Source organism: Lupinus angustifolius, chromosome LG05 (assembly GCF_001865875.1).
Source record: "Lupinus angustifolius cultivar Tanjil chromosome LG05, LupAngTanjil_v1.0, whole genome shotgun sequence".
Taxonomy (NCBI): domain Eukaryota; kingdom Viridiplantae; phylum Streptophyta; class Magnoliopsida; order Fabales; family Fabaceae; genus Lupinus; species Lupinus angustifolius.
The window spans coordinates 1292986-1312638 of NC_032013.1; the positions used below are offsets into that span (position 1 = coordinate 1292986).

Genomic DNA, 19653 nt, shown 5'->3' on the forward strand with positions numbered 1-19653 from the left:
AGTTAAATTGATGAATTGGTTCCCATATTAGTATGATGTAATAATTATATCAGTCATATAATTATATCGATTAAAATCAATAAAAAATGATAAAATATTAGTTATATTGACCAATTTTTATTTAAATTATAGTAGTCATACCGATCGATTTTCATTTAGAATTATAAAATTTTATGAAAGTAACTTACCTTTTTTTTATCAAAATATTGTTGTGGAGAATCAAACACATAAGTATTACCATTCTTTATACTTCTAAAACATGGTCTGCCTCAAATGAGACATTTTGTTTTAGGGAATGATGTAAGTAAAAGTATCTATCAACTTCTTTATTAGTTTTTGACATTAAGTTAGTATAATATATAGAGTAAATTACATATATTCCCTGCATTTTAGTGAAATTACATAAACTATCATTCCTTTTTTACACCTACATAAACCCCATAATTTATATAGATATATTATATTGACTACTCATGCAAAAAGAAATAAGTGTAATTTTGTAAACAAAAAATGAGTGATAAATATAATTAAGTTAAAAATAAATGATATATTATAGAGACAAATCCAAATAGTATACAAGTCATACATATTTATTATTTTTGGTTCATTACAATATAATACAAGAGCGATTTAAACAATATATCATTATAATTATTGATAAATTTTGTAATAAACCAAAAATATTGAGGTGACATTAAAACTTATATTATTTAGATTTGTCTCGACAATATAACATATTTTATTTAACTTAATTATACTCATCATTCTTTTTTGTTTAAAAGATCGCACATATTTCTTACGCAAAGGTAGTTAGTGTAATATATGTATAAATAAGGATCATTTGTGTAGATATAAAAAAAGAAATGAGTGTTTTGTGTGATTTTATTAAGGATCATTTGTGTACAATTTTACTGGTATTCAATTTAATTAGTATACTGTGTACTACTAATTAAACTAATATATCATTATATCAATACTTTTGACACAGTATTAATAATTTCTTTTTAACATCTAAAAGCACATATTTGTGTCATTGTGGAGGGACAATGTCAATAGCAATTTTTGAAGTGAAATGAAATCCAAAACTGGTGGAGGCCACAGCTTCAAGTTGCAATTGGTATGGCCTAGTGCACATAATAATAGAGGATTCATAGGTCTCTCTCATACTTATTGAGGGAGTTATATAGATATGAGTGTAATAATGTTAATATATTTCGATGTAAAGATTTATAGACATCAATTTCATTTTCTACCATTCATTTATATAATTTTTTGAAGAATCAACAATAATTAAATATGAATGATGATGATGATAATGCAGTAATAATGTATAAAAATTTTATATTTTCAATGCATATTTTTTTTTTTCTGAATGTAGATATAACACTTTTTCTATTTTTGTATTATAAACATGGTTGAGTATTTTTTATTGAAGGGATTGGGATTAGTCCTTGATTGATTGACATTTAGATCTTGAAATTCTTCTCTTATTATTGTTTGGTTATCGTTCAATTAGATTATGTTATTGCTAATGCTTGCGAACCCTCGTTTTCCATTTACATGATAAAATTGAGATTTTAGATCACAAAAGTAGATTTAAAGTGATAAGTGGAAGTACTATGATTGGATCAATTAGGAACTAAAGAGAAGCGAGTAAAAAAACAAGAAAATATAATACACAACATTTAATGTTGAAAAATCATTTCAATGTGATAGGTAAAAAAATCATGGTCGCTCACGAACAAAGTTCCACTATGTAAAAATGAGAGTACAACAAATCATCTTATGACAATGAGGACAAAAGACAATATTTAATCTTACAAATACTCTATCAAATGGAACAAGAATTCTCACCAAAATAGACTTAGAATCTATGTGTATACTAAGTAAAGCAAATGTTTTACATTGATGTGTGAATTTGATGATGTGTGTTGATCTTGTGATGCACAATTCTCACTTCATAATGCTGCCCTTTATGGGCAAGAAGTGATAGTAAGGTAAGAAATCTTAGCAACCAAGATTGTGAAGAGACTTGTGAAAGAAGCTTGAGAGTCACATCTCAATTCTCAACATAGATGCTTCTTACATTTCTTTTATTCAAATGGTTGTGTAACTAACATATTCAAAGAGTATTTCATGATGCAAATGTAAAATATGATAGTTTAAAACTATTTATACTAACATATTGTGAGACACTCTTGTATCTATTAACACATTCTTATTATTTGAGATAAAGTACATGCTATAATGTAAGCATTTTCATTTATGCATGGAGTACTCAAGAAAATTTAGAAAGAAAGTGATGATTCTATCGTCACCTAACTGTATGACATAATTAATTCAGAAAATGCTAGGTAACCAAACCAAATGTGAAAAATGGTGAGATCCATTGAAGTTTTTTAACAATTAATTTGCCAAAAAAACTGATGCATGCAATCAAAGTAAATATGTAATTTAATTTTGATGTAGACACTTGTAATTAGCTATTGAACATGTTTGAGGGGTAACTGAAAAATGTCGATGTAAGACATGGAGAGAGGTGTGGGGATGTTGGTTTTTCATGGAAGGGGTTTGAGAGTGAATACATGAAAAATATACACTCAACGGTATTCATCCAAACGAGCACAGTTAAAAAATCTATTTTCAACAATACTCAACTCACTCAGGCCAGAGTTGTTAAATGTCTTATTTTAAGAGTGCTTACTCAAGCGACTGCTATTAAATGTCTACTTTCAACCATTTAATTGTATTTACTCAAATAAACGCGGTTAAGTGTTTACTTTCTACTTTTAACGGTACTTCTCAAACGAGCACTGTTAAATATCACTTTATGTGAATCCGAAGCAAATAGAGTCATTGTACTCTCTTCTCCTTTTTATTGATGGTTAGATCAGCTGTCCCACGTTTTGGTGTCCTATTGTGTCCCAATCCAATGGAAATTTGACACATACTTGAAAAGAAAATTAAAAAATATATAAAATAACATTTTTATATAATTTGGTGAGATATGATTGACTTGGGACATGAAGCTTTTGGGACAGAGGATCTTGGTTCCTATTTATAGACAAAAACATATCACTCTACTGGTCTATTTTTTTGTTAAGGACCACCACAGGGAATGCTCTTATGGTGTCACTATTCCATTGATGTTTGCTTCCTGTTTTTTCTTTCTTGGTACTAACTATTTTAGACACAACATCCAACATTGTAGCATCAATGTTAACTCCAATGGATTACACCAATTCTCATTCAAATTTGAACAACATAGCAATAGAGAATCCCAATTTCAACATTAAATCCATGCAACTAGTCAAGAATAAATCAACATTACATACAAGACAAAGATAGCATAAGACACTCCATACATTGAAAAGAAGCTAACAGTGTCAAATTAGCTTGCAGCACTTATCAACACACATTTTTGTCCCAGCATTCACAAATCACACCCAGAAGAAAAGAAAAAGGGAGATGACAGTAATCCTTGTATCTTAATGGTAATTATGAACAATTACCAGAAAAGATCTGGCATTGGCTACTTTGAAAGTTTGAAGTATAGAATCAAGGCGATTGCGACAACCAGGGCCAGAACAATGCTGCTAATAATCCATTTGTTCCTGTTCATCCTTCTTGAAATGTTAGTCAGAATTTTCTTGCTCTTGCCTATGTTGTCATCCACTCCGTGAAGCTGCATCAAGGAATATAATCATCAGTGTCAAAGTTCATGTATTTTCACCATACCACTCTGGAAAAGAATGGTTTATATTTTCACTTCAATTTTGAAAATAATGACTTAATGTTAATGGAAACCCAAATACAGAAAACTTAGAGATATAAGAAATACTTGATGCATGTATAAAGAATATTAAGGTGAAGTTGACAAGCAATTCCAGCATAACTCTGTCACAGAGAGCATGCATACTGAAATTACTGTAATATGAAATTAAAATTCTTAAAAGAATAATTTTACTAATAGAATCACAAACAAATCATGTAATAAACAAGAAAGACAAAAGATTACTGTGTTATGTGCATGCAGAAGAGATTGTCGTTGCGAATGCAAATCATGAAGAATTGAAACACCAAGCTCTTCTGTTTCGAGCATTGTTCTCCTGCTATCCTTAACTCTATCACTAGTCTTGTTCAGCCTATCGGTTGATGTCATCAATCTTGTTTTCTGATCAGCTGATGCCTAATGTATTCACATTAAGAGTTAGCACCAGATTTAGTGGTGCCAATACAAGAAATGTGAGTGTTTCAGAAATGGAAAATTCAATCATCAAAAGAAATAATTAAATAAAAAGTTACTACAACCATTTCCAGACAATAAACATTGTTGTTTTTGGATAAAATAAAAAGGAAATATTATTAGAAGAGAGAATAATAATACAAGAAGAGGAGGATAAGACATCCTCACATGAAACAAAAGGAAACACCTAAAAACTAAGCAAAAGGGTTCAAGACAATAAATCTTTCATTTGCCCTAAAAAGTTCCAATATATTGGTTAATAACATACTTGTTACAATTTATCTACCATTAATAGATTGTTTCTGCTTCACTGCTTGAAGGTATTATTTCCTTCTTGAAGTATAAGATAATAAAAAACATTATGAAACCCTTTTGCTTCGAATTAACAAAATTTAGCCTTATCCCTTATGTTTGCAACTTCAGTAGTTGCAGTCACAAAATCATTAGATATGCTGCCATGGATTTAAAAATCTTAGAGAATTTCAGTCAGGATGATAGTCTGTCCAATGGATGCATCGCCTAAATGATTGTGATTAACAAGGACACAATCATTAACATACTAAAAATATAGAAACATAAAACAAACTAAGATAAATATGGACAAATTGTTTAATGATCACTAATGCTCAAGTGCTATTTTGGTCAATATCCTTTGATTTTTATTTCATCTCCCCTCCCATTCAAAAATACCTCCAAACCAATTTCTTTAGTGATAATTGCTGTAACAGTTACGATCAGATAAACAAATCAACTTTTGTTTCTAATAGCTAAAGGATTAATAATGCTTGAAAAGGAAATGCTATATCAGCAACAGAACAGTAGGTCATTACTTATTACTTGAACCCATAAATTTCACCAAAAATGGTATATGACACAATAAAGAAAAAGGAAGATTAAATTGTTCCCACATGATAGTTCCACAACACAATCAATCATTATTGAACATCAATAAAAGATGTTAAAATAAATTAATCATACCGTCAAAGCATCTGCCATGCCTGACTCCAACAACTCATCCCGTGCAGAAGGGTTTATGTTGCCAGATACAATTTTCTTAACTTCATTTTTAAGATTGTTTAGATCTGATTTATACTCCCGCAACTTAGCAAGAAGAACAGCCCTGATGTTTGGCTGCAAAGATCTTGCCTCAAGGTCCATTTTTCGAATCTACCAATTTATTAGCAAAACCATATGAGAATCTCATAGTATATAGAAACTAGGCCAGCTTTCCAATTTAAGAATGAAAAAGAAGTAAGTGAACTAAGTACCAAAGCTTCGGCTTCATCAAGTCCAGCCTTAACTTCTGAAACTTTTTGCTTCTTTTGCTCTGCATATTAAACAGAAAATGAAAATTTTATAGTGGAATAATATTGATCCAATATAAAATCGGAAGATTTCCTTTCTTGATAAAAGTTTTCAACTGTTTATCATCACATTTCATTACTTTCAGAGGAACTAAGACATTTTTTCACGAATATGTTATAATTCATAGGACTTTAACAGACGAATTCCCCTTTCACATAAAGTGAGTAGCAGAATTCACTTTACTCTATGATAGGTATATTAGAGTGCTTCCTTCACCCAGTCAAAAAACAAAAAGAGGGTGAGGCTTCAAACATAAAGAAAACAAAAAATGCTTCTAAGGAAATTAAGGCAATAATGTAAGTAATAGCACGGTACAATATTAATTAGTCAGTGTTAACATTTATAATCTGAAGTTTAAATTGAAAATTTTCCAAGAATGCAGTTTTTGATCCAAATCAGAGCGTAGTCAAGAACTACTAGATTCCCTGTCTGGCACATTAGCAAGACATTAACTCAATGCCACTTACTCTTAGGTTATACTTTTCATTTACATGCATCAACCAAGATACTTAAAAATACCCCAAAAAAGTGGAACGTACAGGAGGATACAAAAACAGTGATGTCTTCAATCATGACCATGGAAAAACAATAGGAGCTAGGACAATTTGGAAAATATCAGGAGAAATTTTCTTGAGGCAACTTCTATTGCCAGGGAGTTAGACATTAATGCTTTTTCAGTCCAAATAAGCTATACATCATAATACCAACAACTCAGAAAGAACTACTCTAAAATGAGATTATCTATAAAGTGAAGTAGTGAACAAATAAGGTATATCAGCAATCGGTTTAATCTAAAGTATATTGTGATCTTAACCCACTAAAACGACAGATACACCATGATTTTCTCACTTTAAATTGAAGCTCCCTTTAGAGAAGCCTTGTACCAATAATTAAAAGGGCCATTATCCAAATTTGAGTATTCTAATGGAATTCTTGTAATAAAAAAAAGAGGTTTCAATCATAATATTATTTTAAACAAAGAACTCAAATAAACTTTTTAGGAGTTTGATATATAACGGGGGGTCTATACTCACCTTTCAAAAGAAATACCTATATACAATGTAAGCAAAACACCAACAACCAAGTCTTTTCCCATTACATGAGGGTCAACTAAATGAATCAAATGACACCTTAATGTCCTATTATAAATCATACCTATAGGCAAATTATTTACATCTAAATCCTTCTTAATGATTTCGCCTATAGTTTTCTTGGTGTTTCTCTAACTCTAGCTATACGGCTGCCCTCCATTTGATCCACACTCCTACTAGGTCTTCAACAGGTCCTCTCCCCACAGATCCTAACATCTTTTAATAATAGGTGTCACATCAAATTTCTCTTTAATGCACCCATTTCTAATATTTTTCTTATTTAGTGTGTCCACTAATCCAATGAAATATTCAGTTTACTCATATGTGACTTTTCACCACTCAATATTGCAGGTGTTATAGTCGTGTAGAAAATTTTACCTGAAGTTTGATTGTTACATTTTTATCACATATAACACTCGAATCACTCATCTATTTGATGTACCACAATCGAATTCTAAGCTCCCTTATTTCCCCATTATTCGTACATTAAACCCAAGATACTTAAACCATGTGACACGATCCGGTAGCACGACAAGAGCTACAACTTTTCACCTCTAAGCTATAATAATTAGTACACCTACTAAACTAACATCAACCTCTAAGCAAAACAAATTTAAAAAATTAACTGCAAAACCATACAATCAAACACAAATAATCACATTGGTCATAAACACAAAAGTATCAACCATAGAACTTGACTCAAAAAATTGAATAAATAAATAAGATAAAGCAAGAATGATTCACTACCTCCATTAAGAGCGGTAGCCGCAGTGCACTTTTTCGTTAGATTCGCCGAAAGCTCGCAGTACTGGCGTTCATATCCATCAAATACGTTGCTCATCGTCTACAACCTTCTACGCTCTCTCTCTCTCTCACTTTCTCTTCAATTCAACAACAACAAAATTAATCAAAAAGAAGCTTTTAACGAATTCATAAAATCGAAATTCGAACAATCGGAACAAAAATTAGGCACCAAAACCCTAATTAGATAAACACAAAACACATAGAAACGTAAATGTTAAGTTATGATCGGCGACGCAATAATTCGAGAGAGAGGGTGAGATCGGAGGTGAGGGAATTACCTGCGGTGGTCGGAGAATCGGATATGACGGCGGCGGTTTAAGAAGTGGCGGCAAATTTGACCGGAGATGGGTTCCGAAGGAGTGCGGTGCGTTTTGTATTGGATGAAGGATCAAAACGACAGCGTGGGGCAATGCTAATGTGCGCTGGATGTGTGAACGATAATTTTCTGTCTTATGAGTGGAGATGTCGAGCATGATTATGATTTATGAGGACGCTATTCTTCTATTTGTCATTTCTATTTTTAATGTTTTTTTCTTTTTAATTTGTTTTTTTTCTTTTTAAATTGTTTTATTCTTATATCTAATCTAGTTAAAAAGTATAATAACTCAAAATTAGTTTCAGATTTGACTCTTTAATAAATTTTATTTATAAAATAAATGAATTGAGTTTAAGCTGAAATTTAGACTCCTTAAAATAAAAGAATTGAAATTGAGTCAAATATATTATAAATTGTTAGGAGTATGAACTATGTCGATACATATATAAAAACATTATGTAATTATTTTTTCTATATATTAAAATATGAATATAATATTTTCTTATATATATATATATTAAATTTTATTAAAAATACCTATTAAATATAATATCATCATCATGTGAGCTAATAAGTAATATGAATTTGAGTTTGTTAATTGTTAGAATAGTTTGTTGAGTTGAATTTAAGTTAAAAAAATAATACATTTTTGAATTTGGCTCAAAACTGGACTTATGTTAAATTATATTGATTTGAGCTAAACTAGATTCGACTCATTTTCACATATTCTTTATAATAAAGAGTATACGAAAAATGCTTTTTGGTTGGAATTAATTAACAACTTTATTATAAAGATGAATAGAAATATTTGAATGAGATTCTTCACTCTACGTAATTTTCTTGAATCATAGAAGATTTGTTCGAATAAATTAACATCTTTATTATAAAGATAAATAGAAATAATTGAATGATATTCATTCTACATAATCATCTTAATCCATAGAAGATTTATTGGAATAAATTAACATCTTTATTCACTCTACATATTTATTTTAAACTATATTTATCTATCCAATATTACCATTTTCTAACATCTCACAATGTGAACTTTTACCACTTTTCAATCTTATTTCCATAAGGAGAACATTAACCAACTATGAATGATGCTGAAAGGGATTCATTCTTTTACAAGTGTTTTATAACCAAATGTAATCTGAATGGTACAAAACTAATTGCTTAAGAAACAAGCTACCCCAAATATTTCAACTAACTTACCTAATTTTTGAACTAACCTCCTATACCCAACTATCTATTTTACTCATTTCGTGTCCTTGCTACGCACCAGGTTCCAAGTGACTTGGTCACGCCTTATGATTCTTTGGTCATTTGGCACGAGTCATGCCTACGTCCTCGGTCAATTTTCTTGGTCATTTGGCACGAGTCATGCTCACATCCTCGGTCAATTTTCTAAGTCATTTGGCACGAGTCATGCCTATGTCCTTGGTAAATTTTCTCGCCGATACTTGTGTCCTTGGGTTCGTTGGTCAAGAAGTCTTTGGGCATCATCTTTATATTCAATATGTTTCTCCGAGTTATGTAGGTACGTTTTATATTATGTTGTGTTTACTATAATTGTAGGAAAATATGGCTGATGCAACAGCAATTGCTTTCGCAATATCGTTGTGAAGACTCCTGAAATCGAAATGAGATGATGAAGGAAACTGCAAAACTAGGACGCTGTAAAACTATGTGTGCATGAAGTTGAAACTTGAATCAGGAAGGGAAGATGAATAGTTGCTAAGCAATTAACCAACCATCAAATGGCATGTATCAAAAGCAAACTTGTTAACTTTGGAATTCACCAAAAAATAGTTCTTTCAGTTATTAATATAATTCATTTATGTAGGTTTATGAATGCTAATTATATGCACTGTTACTTTCAAGTGTTCTAAATAGTAAATCCATATTGAAGTTGCATTGAAAGAACCATTATCATTAACATTTTGCCAACATCTAAGTATATAAACTGCTATAACATAATGTCAGAAATGTAATAAAGTTATTCATGAAACTTTAGCAAAGGTAACAGTTTAAAGTTATAAACATAGAGTAGATATGAGCTACTCCATCATCTCTGAGTCATTAATGATTAAAATTGATTTTGTTTTCCTAAATAATGAGTAAAATTGATTTTAAGATGCACAAATATGTTCTTACTTTTTCATGGAAGCCTAGTTAAATCCAATTGTATTAATTGCTTGGTAGTTGATACCAGGGTAATGTCAAATGGGGAATGTTAAGGGCACCAGGGTAATGTTAAGGCACCAATTTTAAGGAATCTAAGAATTGAAAAGTTCGAACATCATTTATGATAGAGTATTGTGATATTGTTCGATCAATGTACTGACATAATAAAATAAAGACTTAATTGCTATTATATTTTCGACCGGATCAACATGAAAAATTAAACTCATGTTTTAGAGAGAGTATACTTCTGGTGGAAATCCCTAACCAAATGCCACCTGATGATTGTTTGAGTCAGGTCTGTGGAATTTTCACATATAAATTCTACTTTTTGTTGTGGCACAATTTGTGACTGCTACATTTGAAATTGCTTATACACAAGGATTATAATTCATAAAAAAGTTGTTAGATATAATGCATCACAACTTTAGTATTCAATACAAATTACTGTTAAATATAATGCATACATTCCCTCACAAAAAAGGGGGTAAAAACATGAATGCATAAGGGGAACAAGAGAAAAAAGCTAATCCTGAAAACTCATGTAAAATGCAGACTAGCCAAACAACCCTTTGCATCCAAGTAACAAACATGATAATCATTTACAACACTAGGTTCAACACCATAAATAGCATTGTCTGCTAGGGACTAATTCTTTCATAAAATTCCCAGAGAATTTCATGGGATTGATAAAAACCAATTCACCATGAAATAAATGAACATGATTAAGAGGTAATATAATATTTAGCATTGTCTCATAATCATGATTACCCATATGAAAACTAGGGGATATACTAAAAAGTACATACAGACAAGATAAACCCATGCTGAAAGAGAACTTATATTTACATTGTAAGCTTATTCACATGCAACATAAGGCACATCTTTAAGTCTTCCTAGTGAGTTTATGATCTTTGCTCTAGAGAACGCGAAGTTGCGCAAGGAAAGCAGCACACAGATCCAAGAAAAGAAACTGTGGACCATGAACCCTTTGAAGATCTAGCAGATACTTCTCTTCTCGAGTTTTGTAAAGCTGTTAAAGATATTAACATGAGTTTTAGAATAATCAGGGAAAAAGAAAATTAGAGCTACCCAACAATGACATAAGAATTAACAAAGTGCACAAGGCTCCCACTTAGTGGATCTGGGGAGGGTAGGTGCACCCAGTCTTACCCCTGCAAGCGGTGATGTTGTTTCCAGGATTTAAACTCGTGACCTCATGATCAATAAGCAACAACCTTACTGTTGCATCAAACTCATCCTCTTAAATCTACCCTAACTGACCATTAAACATTTAATTTAAATCAAGGTGCAACAGAGAGTATGGTTACAGGAAAATTACCTGTACTTCAAACTTGACCACATTTGATTTAGAAACAGCATCATTCTCAATAATGCTGAAATCATTTCCTAAGTAATGATTATTATGAACAGAATTGTTAATCATTCCTTCGTGATGACCAGGAATGCCAGCAACCCATCTGCACTTCATGTTGTAGTGTCCAATCTTTTTCCAAGAAACATTCAACTCTTGTAGAGCTTTAAGGACCTCGGTCATTATTTCACGAGGATGGGCTCGAGACTATTACAAGTTAACAAATAGAACCAACAGTTTAGAAGACCATAGTCACAAGCAACTAATAAAACAAGTACATCAAAACATCTTTCTGATGGCAGCTATTATTGACATGTTACAAACAGCAGCTTATGTGAGCACAAAAGAAGTACATAAGCAGCACATTCAATCACAAAATTGTGACCCCAAACCCTCATAGGAAAAACGGAACGAGTTATAAATCATAGACACCCAACCATTATTTCCTCTCTAACAGCTAGGAATCATCACTGGAGATTGCTTATTTTTTAATCCAGATCCGGTACGTAAAAAAACTAACTGTTAAAACACTGCACCTGAAGCCCAAGGGCCCACTTCCTCTCAACAGGGAACTGTGGCCTCATTCCTGCTCCTTGATAATCAATATACCCCGGAAAGCGGTTCCCAACAACTGGAGAAGCAACTTCTCTGGAATGGATATGATTGAAGCCAGAATCCTAGCAGTCACATCATAAAACCAAAACTAATGAGGTTTGCATATTATCCAGTTTTTAAAAGAGCCAAACAAAACAATTATTAAGAATGGAAAAAAACCTACAATTTCATAGTTGCAAAATCCATAAAGAACCATGTTCAGGCCAGAAATATAAATTCAATCACATGGTTAACCCATTAACCATAGCTCTAATACACAGAGTAGCAAGCAATTTTGAGATTGCTGCTCATTTCAATAAAGATAATGTTAAATGTTGCACATTTCAAAATTAGTTTCAGCACACTTACACATCATTAAGGATAGATTAGCATTTACTGTGTAATAATATTGTACCCCATTCATGTAAATATAAATATGCTAGTGTGTGGCCAACATTAAGCACACAATTATTAAAACCAGATAGATACAAATTATCAAATGTGTCTTGTCAACTATTATATAAGGTAAATCACTTTATCTGACAACTCATGAAAAATTAAACAACTAAAGAGAAAACGAACCCACCATTGTCTCTTGAAACTCAGCTCCAAGATAGCCACTAGAAACACGGAACCGGTTGTCCAATAACAAATAGTATGCTACAGTACCCTGAAATACATGGATGGTGATGAGAGACAAGTTGGCATATACACAAAGTGATCAATGAAGAGCACAAACCTCATTTTGTAGCCTGTTGCGAAGAGAGTCAACCAAGTGATTCCTGTCAAATCCCATATTAACCACTTCCTGAAGAATCTCCTCGTCAATCTACAAAACCATGGTATTGGTTGTTTTTAGGATTGAGTATAACTTATCAAGTAAAAACACCATGTTATATGCAATATGTATGTGTAATGCCCAAAACTTCTAGTATGCCACAGAAACACAAAAAAGAAACCAAAACCCTTAAAACTTGTGACTTGTAAAGCTATCTGATGCTTAAACCCAAGCAATTAAACGTAAAACTAATACTTTTTGGCAACACATAACAATAATAATAAGAGCAAACTTGCGCAGTTGAAGTACATTTATTTTATAAGCCAGAGAAGGTACACAAAGGTAAATTGAAATTGAAAAATCTAAAATAACATGGAACTCTTAGACTGGAGCTTATAATTAGTTCAGCACACATGTCTTGCTTCACTCCACCTCACCTCACCTCCAAGTCACTGGAAGAATGTAACTTTTGACTAATAATAACAGCATAATTCCAAAAAAACTCAATCTCATTGACAAAAAGGTGCAGCTTTTTTCACACAAAATAAATGGCAAATGGGAATCGTGTAGAAGATTAAATGTTAGAAAAAGAATTATCATAAGAATTAAAAATCCAGGAAAAAACTCATTACAGATGTAAGAACCGACCTTTTTGGCTTGCTGCATTGTATCTGGTGGTGGCACAGCTAAATATCGCGGAAGACGAGCTTGGAACCATGGGTGTTGATGTATCTCAGGTATGGTCATCCTCTTCATAGGATCCACCACAAGCATCCTTGGTATCAAATCTCTAGCACCAGGTGATAGATGGCTAGGAAGAGTGTATATCCCACCCTATAAGAAATCAGTAGAGATAAGTTCAAAGGCAAGATTAAATCTCTTTGCAGATAACATCTTTGAAGAGATAGATCTGGTTTGAATGACGGGAAGAATTATTAATATATAGAACATAACCAAACAGTTTAATCAAAGTTGTCAAGGTTTCACTTCAATGCATAAGATTGGAATATCTTCCAGGCTGAGATCCCCAGAGTGATAAAATAATGCATCATAACTCAGAAAGATGAAAGTCATGAGATGGTGGCAGGAATGAGTGCAAGATCATAAGAAGATGAGTAGGCATGTACAATTTCCACTACTCAGTTAGGTTGAAGAAAGTGGCATAAACTACGGCATGTTTTCTCAATTTTTGTTCCTTTTGGATCCTACCTCCTTTACTCTCTAATATCCCTGTCATCAGCAATCTGTCTTTTGACCCATCCACCAGGGATCTTCAACAAGGTGTTAATGGCAATTTACATCCCACTACCTATTAGATGATGAATCCCAGTGGAATGACGAAAATGATGGAATTTGTCAGGTGTTATTGACACCTATGAAGTGGTATAATTTCTCCTTTTGATAGCGCTACTAATATATATGTTATCATGGGACTTGTAACATTATATATATTATTTAATCATCAAAGTTAATAATGGTTTTGTTTAGGATTTCAATGGTAATTTGTTGGTTTGATGTGTAACTTTTTATGCATACCAATGTTAGTTAAACACACTTATCTTTGCAACAAGGTAGGAGGACTTGTCAACCTTAATTAAAACAAAGACATCTAAAGAAGATATGGTAAGTATGGAGCTAAAAAATATTAGGCATTTCTGGCCTAGTTATAACTCCAGTAGAACAATGCCAAGCTCAAAACCACTGTCATGACAGTGGTAGGTAAATGAACAGTCCTTTCAAAACCACAAAAGAAACAACAAATAATGATAATATTTAAATGAAGATCAATGATACCTTTATTTTTTTGAAGAGGTTTGGAATGTTTTCATCGTCAAAGGGGAGAGTGCCACAGAGAAGAGCGTATAAAATTACACCACAGCTCCAGACATCTACTTCAGGCCCAGCATACAATTTCCCAGAGATGACCTGAGAAAGTTACAGTTTAATCATGAAATATGAACCACGAGAGAAGGAAATATGTATTCTAAAAGAATAGTAACAACCAATTCAATTAATCCAAGGCTGACAAACCTCTGGAGCTGCATAGTTAGGGCTTCCACAACTTGTCTTAAGAAAGTGTCCATCACGCATGATGTTGCTCAAGCCAAAATCAGCAATCTTGACATTACATTTAGAGTCCAAAAGTAAATTCTCAGGCTTCAGGTCTCTATGAACCACCATATTCCTGTGACAGTACTCCACACCAGAGATTATCTGCTTTCAAAACAGAAGTTAGCCTAAATAATTTGCAACGAACATAAATTCTTAACTACATAAGATAGTAGGATATTATACCTGCTGAAAAAAATTGCGGGCTTCATCTTCTTGCAACCTACCCTTCTCAACTATATAATCAAAAAGCTCTCCAGATTTCACATACTCCATAACCACATATATGTCAGTTGGAGTTTCTATGACCTCATAAAGTCGTATAATATGAGGATGCATGAATAATCTTAAAATTTTGATTTCCCTTCTCACTGCAAATTATTTAAGAAAAAGAAAGCATATAAAACCAACCACAAGCGTATTCTATAAAGTGTTTGCTACCCTGAAATTTTCTTCACTTTACTGAATGTTAAGGACAAAAAAATCGGGTCAAAATCAAAAGAAAGTGCCATTTAGGAGTTTCATTGACAATTTGCTTGTTACCTACAGCAAAGATACAAAATAATACTATGGCTCAAGAAAATCAGTTAATCCCTAATACCTAATGTTCTAGAACCTACAAATAGAAACTTACCGAAATGCTAGTAAAATAAAAACAATTAAATTATGAGTCCCACAATTAGATACAGTAAGATTATTAAGATGCAAAAGATGGACCTTTTTCTTCCATTTCCATATTCTTTATCTTGCGGCGGTTAAGGATCTTTATGGCAACTTTATGACCAGTCAATACATGCTCTGCAATTTTCACCTTGCCAAAGGACCCAATGCCAAGTGTTTTTCCCAACTTATAATTTGATAGAAACATGTCCACACCTCCACCACCACCCCGGCCAGTTGACCCATCCATTTCCAAAATCTAGAGATTCAGACAGAAAAAATAGGGAATAATCAGACACAAAAGTATATAATCATAGATAAACAATGCAAATTAGGCTGAATTCATTGACGCCTTCATCAGGCATCATAAGAAAAATATCAGAATGATTGCTGTATCAAGAATTTATATGCAGCATGAAAGACCAGCACTCTGAATCACATCATTATCTAATAGAGTTATACGGGCATTAAATTAAGAACAAATATTGTCCTACGTATTATCACAATTAAAGAAAATATTTATCCTAACAAATTGTCTCGGTAATATTCTTTTCTCTGATAAATTCCTTCATTCGTCCGATAAAAGAAGACAGAATCCAAGAATGCATAAGCTAACAAAATCAGTATTAACCGCGAGGGTTAGTAAAAGTGAAAAAGAAAAATAAACAACAAATTAAGCATATTTTTCCCTTTTTTTCATCAACATTGTGGAGGCCGCCTTCTCCCAGATAAATGAACAAGGTCAGTATCATCAAATCCCACAAATGCATGCCAGAAGGGCTGAGGCAAGCCACAAGAAGGGGTCAGTGCCGCTTGCTGGCTGAGGCACCCTTCACCTTTAGGTGGCGTTTGAATTTGGGAATGATTTTATATACCTAGGAATCTCAACATGAGAATGTGAGATTCCCACATTTGGTAGGAGATTAATAAAAAGTTATCAAGACAGGTAACATGCCTCGAATCTAAAAATGTGAAGGAGATGGGAGTGTTAGATTCCTGCCTTTTAGATGGGAATGTTGGATTCCTGGGAATGTAAAACATTCATGCAACCTGTGTTGCACGGGTATATGCATTTGGGTCCCGAACTCACCAGATGTGAATTGCCTTCATTACGTGATGGGTACGTACCCGGTTCGTAGCGATCCATAAAAAAGCCATTTAGGGTGCGTTGCGGGTTCGTTTTTAGGGTTCATTATGGCCGAATCATTGTCGTTTTGGACAGATATTTTGGCTTTTCACATATTGCCTCACACAACCCTAATTGATGCCATTGAAGGTGCTCCTCTGCTCTCTCACGCAAACCTGTGGCAACTCCATTGAAGGCCTTCTTCCATCGCAACTCCATTGAAGCCTTGCTCCATGGTCACTCCATTAAAGCCCTTATCCTCCTCCATCACTATCCTGCTCTTTGTTTCTGTTTCTCTTTTCCTTTTTTATTATAGTGGATTTTGTTCAAAAAGTCAAGTTTTTGTTGTTTAAGTGACAATATGTATGCTTACTTTATGATCATTATTCCTCTAGTTTTTTAGAAAAGGTCGACCACGTATCAAGTACATACCACGTACCCGTGTCAGTGCAACACAACCAGCAACTGTACACCACCTTAGTGAAATGTATGCTTCTACCAACTTAGGCCTGTCTTTCTGGTTTAGAGGAGGCATGTACCTTCATTGCCGAATTGATAGTTGTGAAAAACCCAAAATGCCCAGCCATCTAAAATGCTAAATATGATGCTAAATGAGGGGGTAAAATAGTCAAAATGTTAAACAAATAAGTAGTAGTTGGTCTATGAAACTCAAAGTCCAAGCAGCTTAAGCCATAGCATTACGAAAATTAAAGATTAGTTTTATGTTTAATATGAATTTTATACTTGAAGCTTGATAAGTTAAATTATAAGGCAAATTAGTGCATCAATTAAGTCTTGCCCTTTTCATTGCCTCTCGCTCAAGGCATTAAAACCCCTAGCAGTAAGGGCATCTTACACCGCTACCTACTTTGAAGGAGTTATATTATCAGATGCGAAGAAACAGAAGGCCCATGAGAGTCTACTGATTTCATGGGAAATATCTTCTTAATTGCCCACAATTAGTGCACAACTCAGAATTAACTCTTTCCTCCCATTTAGTGTAAAATAATAATTATCAATATGATACTATAAATGAGCTGACAAAAATGGGGACGGTGACATCTTGATGTAGTCAAATACACCAAAAGACGCGTGTAACGCACTTAGGCGAGAGATGTCAGCATGAGTCAATCATGGCCCATTTGTAGCTGACAAAAATCAAAAAATTCCAGCTATCTATTCTCTAACTGTGATGGTAATATGCTAAAATAATCAGTATTTTGTCTTCAGCGCCTTTCATCGGTTACACGTGGAAGATTTCTGCGCATCTTGCAACAAGGCATTGAAAACCAGTAGTGCCTTAAGCCCTCATTCACATTTGCCTACCTGGCTTACTATTCTCAAAACCATGCCTTATTCTCAAATCCTTTCCAGGTTCCAACACCATAAACAATGTTTTTCAATTGTTTTACACAAACATCAAACCCAATCCTCAACAAATGTGAAATGGTGCCATCTATTGCCATCCCATGATTTTCCATAATTTTAATGATAAAATAAAAACAAAATAAAGTAACATGAAAATGTGAATGGAAGGCTTTAGCTAAAAAATCTGATTTTTTTCAGAAATAGAAGTCGAATAAATTCAAATAGGAAAATCAAAAGGTAACATTAAAATTTCTTATTTTGAATGAGATACCATGCAATTCAAAGTAACATTTACAAATTACAAACATCAATTAACACAATCCAGATCCACAAAAACATATGAACATAATCTCCATACCAAAAAGCTTTATTTAATTCCAAAAGGAAGATAACAAAATCAAGGAAACAAAGCAATGAACGTATGCAATGAAAAATCAAACGAAACTGAAAAAAAAATCAATCAATTAAAAAATTGAAAGAAAAAAAACAGAAGATGAAAATTGGAGAATGGAAAAGGCTTACGGATTGAGGAGAGAATAGAAAGAGTGGTGATGCAGTGAGAATGAGCTTAATTGAAGAAAAAAGAAGAACCCTAAAATTGAGGATTGGGGAAAATGATGAGAAGTGAAGATTGGGGTTGTTGGTGCTATACTATGGTCTGTATGGAAATTAAAACGCTGCGTTTTGTGTTTCTTTCATAATGTTGGAAGTTGTTAGAGAAAAAATAAAAGGATTTAATATGTATACACTAAAGTTAAGTGTTTTTTATATTATCAGTTAATTATCCACCATTCATATGTTAATTATCGTTGATTCTCATACAAAAGTAATACAAATTACGATAGATGATATTCCGATAGTGTAAAAAATTTTATACTAACTATACATAGGTTTTAAATTCAAAAGAAAAAACAAAAAAAGTAATACACTGAAAATTTATACACACGATCAGTACATAAATTTTAAAACAATGTTGCAACATTTTAGCCTTTTTAATCTTCTAAGACATAAAGTTTTGCAGAAAATGATATCTTCTATTAAATAATATAAAAAACTTCACATGTCACATTATCTTTACTTTCTTAAAAGTGCTTTTACCTTCATACACTAAATTCTTACTTTTTATACATTTTATATTTTAATAATTTAACGACTTTATATTTTGTTAGGTTAAAAAGTAATAATCTTGAACATTAGAGAGGATAGAAATCATTTTTCACATGTGAATTATTTCTCTTTTTCCTTTCATTTTATTTTAAATTTCGGTGGGTGAGCAAGCATATAAATATATTTGTCCATGAGGTCATGAGTTCGAGTCGCGGGAGGCTCCCTTTGTGGGGAATAAATTACTGTAGGAGGTATTTAAGCCGGTGGGTGACACGCTCAGTATATTCATAGGCCACATGTCATAAGTGGGGTTGGGGTGTTACATCATATATTTAATACAATTATATTAACTATTTATTTTTGGGTTATAAAAAGACTAACGAATATAAAATTAATGAGTGAATACCCAAACGGTCGGAAGACCCAAAAAGAATTAATGATTTGGTTGACGAAGACAATCATACCAAAACTCTCTTGAAAGTGTCAAATGAGTAGATGAGAAAACGTTGATTCAAGTATGACATTATATC

At 32.7% G+C, this 19653-nt stretch overlaps 2 protein-coding genes and 1 long non-coding RNA gene across 6 annotated transcripts; 1 reads left to right on the top strand and 2 right to left on the bottom strand.

Moving 5' to 3' along the window:
- On the bottom strand, positions 3206–7984 carry LOC109347354 (vesicle transport v-SNARE 11-like). 4 transcript variants are annotated; one of them, XM_019587146.1, is made up of 6 exons: positions 7785–7984; positions 7450–7573; positions 5515–5573; positions 5225–5413; positions 4019–4189; positions 3206–3685 (listed from the first exon to the last, which is right to left on the bottom strand). In XM_019587146.1, exons 2-6 carry the CDS (start codon positions 7541–7543, stop codon positions 3533–3535), a joined length of 666 nt encoding a protein of 221 aa, XP_019442691.1. In that variant the 5' UTR covers positions 7544–7573; positions 7785–7984; the 3' UTR covers positions 3206–3532. The 4 variants fall into 4 exon arrangements, with proteins under 4 accessions (XP_019442691.1, XP_019442690.1, XP_019442688.1 ...); XM_019587145.1 differs by having other exon boundaries at positions 7450–7577; XM_019587143.1 differs by having other exon boundaries at positions 7450–7583.
- Positions 10424–18667, bottom strand: LOC109347358 (SNF1-related protein kinase catalytic subunit alpha KIN10-like). Its single transcript, XM_019587150.1, has 11 exons — positions 18539–18667; positions 15580–15781; positions 15049–15233; positions 14785–14967; positions 14548–14679; positions 13402–13587; positions 12715–12804; positions 12562–12645; positions 11918–12058; positions 11349–11588; positions 10424–11039 (listed from the first exon to the last, which is right to left on the bottom strand). The coding sequence occupies exons 2-11, from the start codon at positions 15770–15772 to the stop codon at positions 10926–10928; spliced, it is 1548 nt and encodes a 515-aa protein (XP_019442695.1). The 5' UTR covers positions 15773–15781; positions 18539–18667; the 3' UTR covers positions 10424–10925.
- LOC109347362 lies at positions 11582–11888 on the top strand. The gene is made up of 2 exons (XR_002107595.1): positions 11582–11715; positions 11839–11888. It is a non-coding gene; the product is annotated as an uncharacterized LOC109347362 (long non-coding RNA).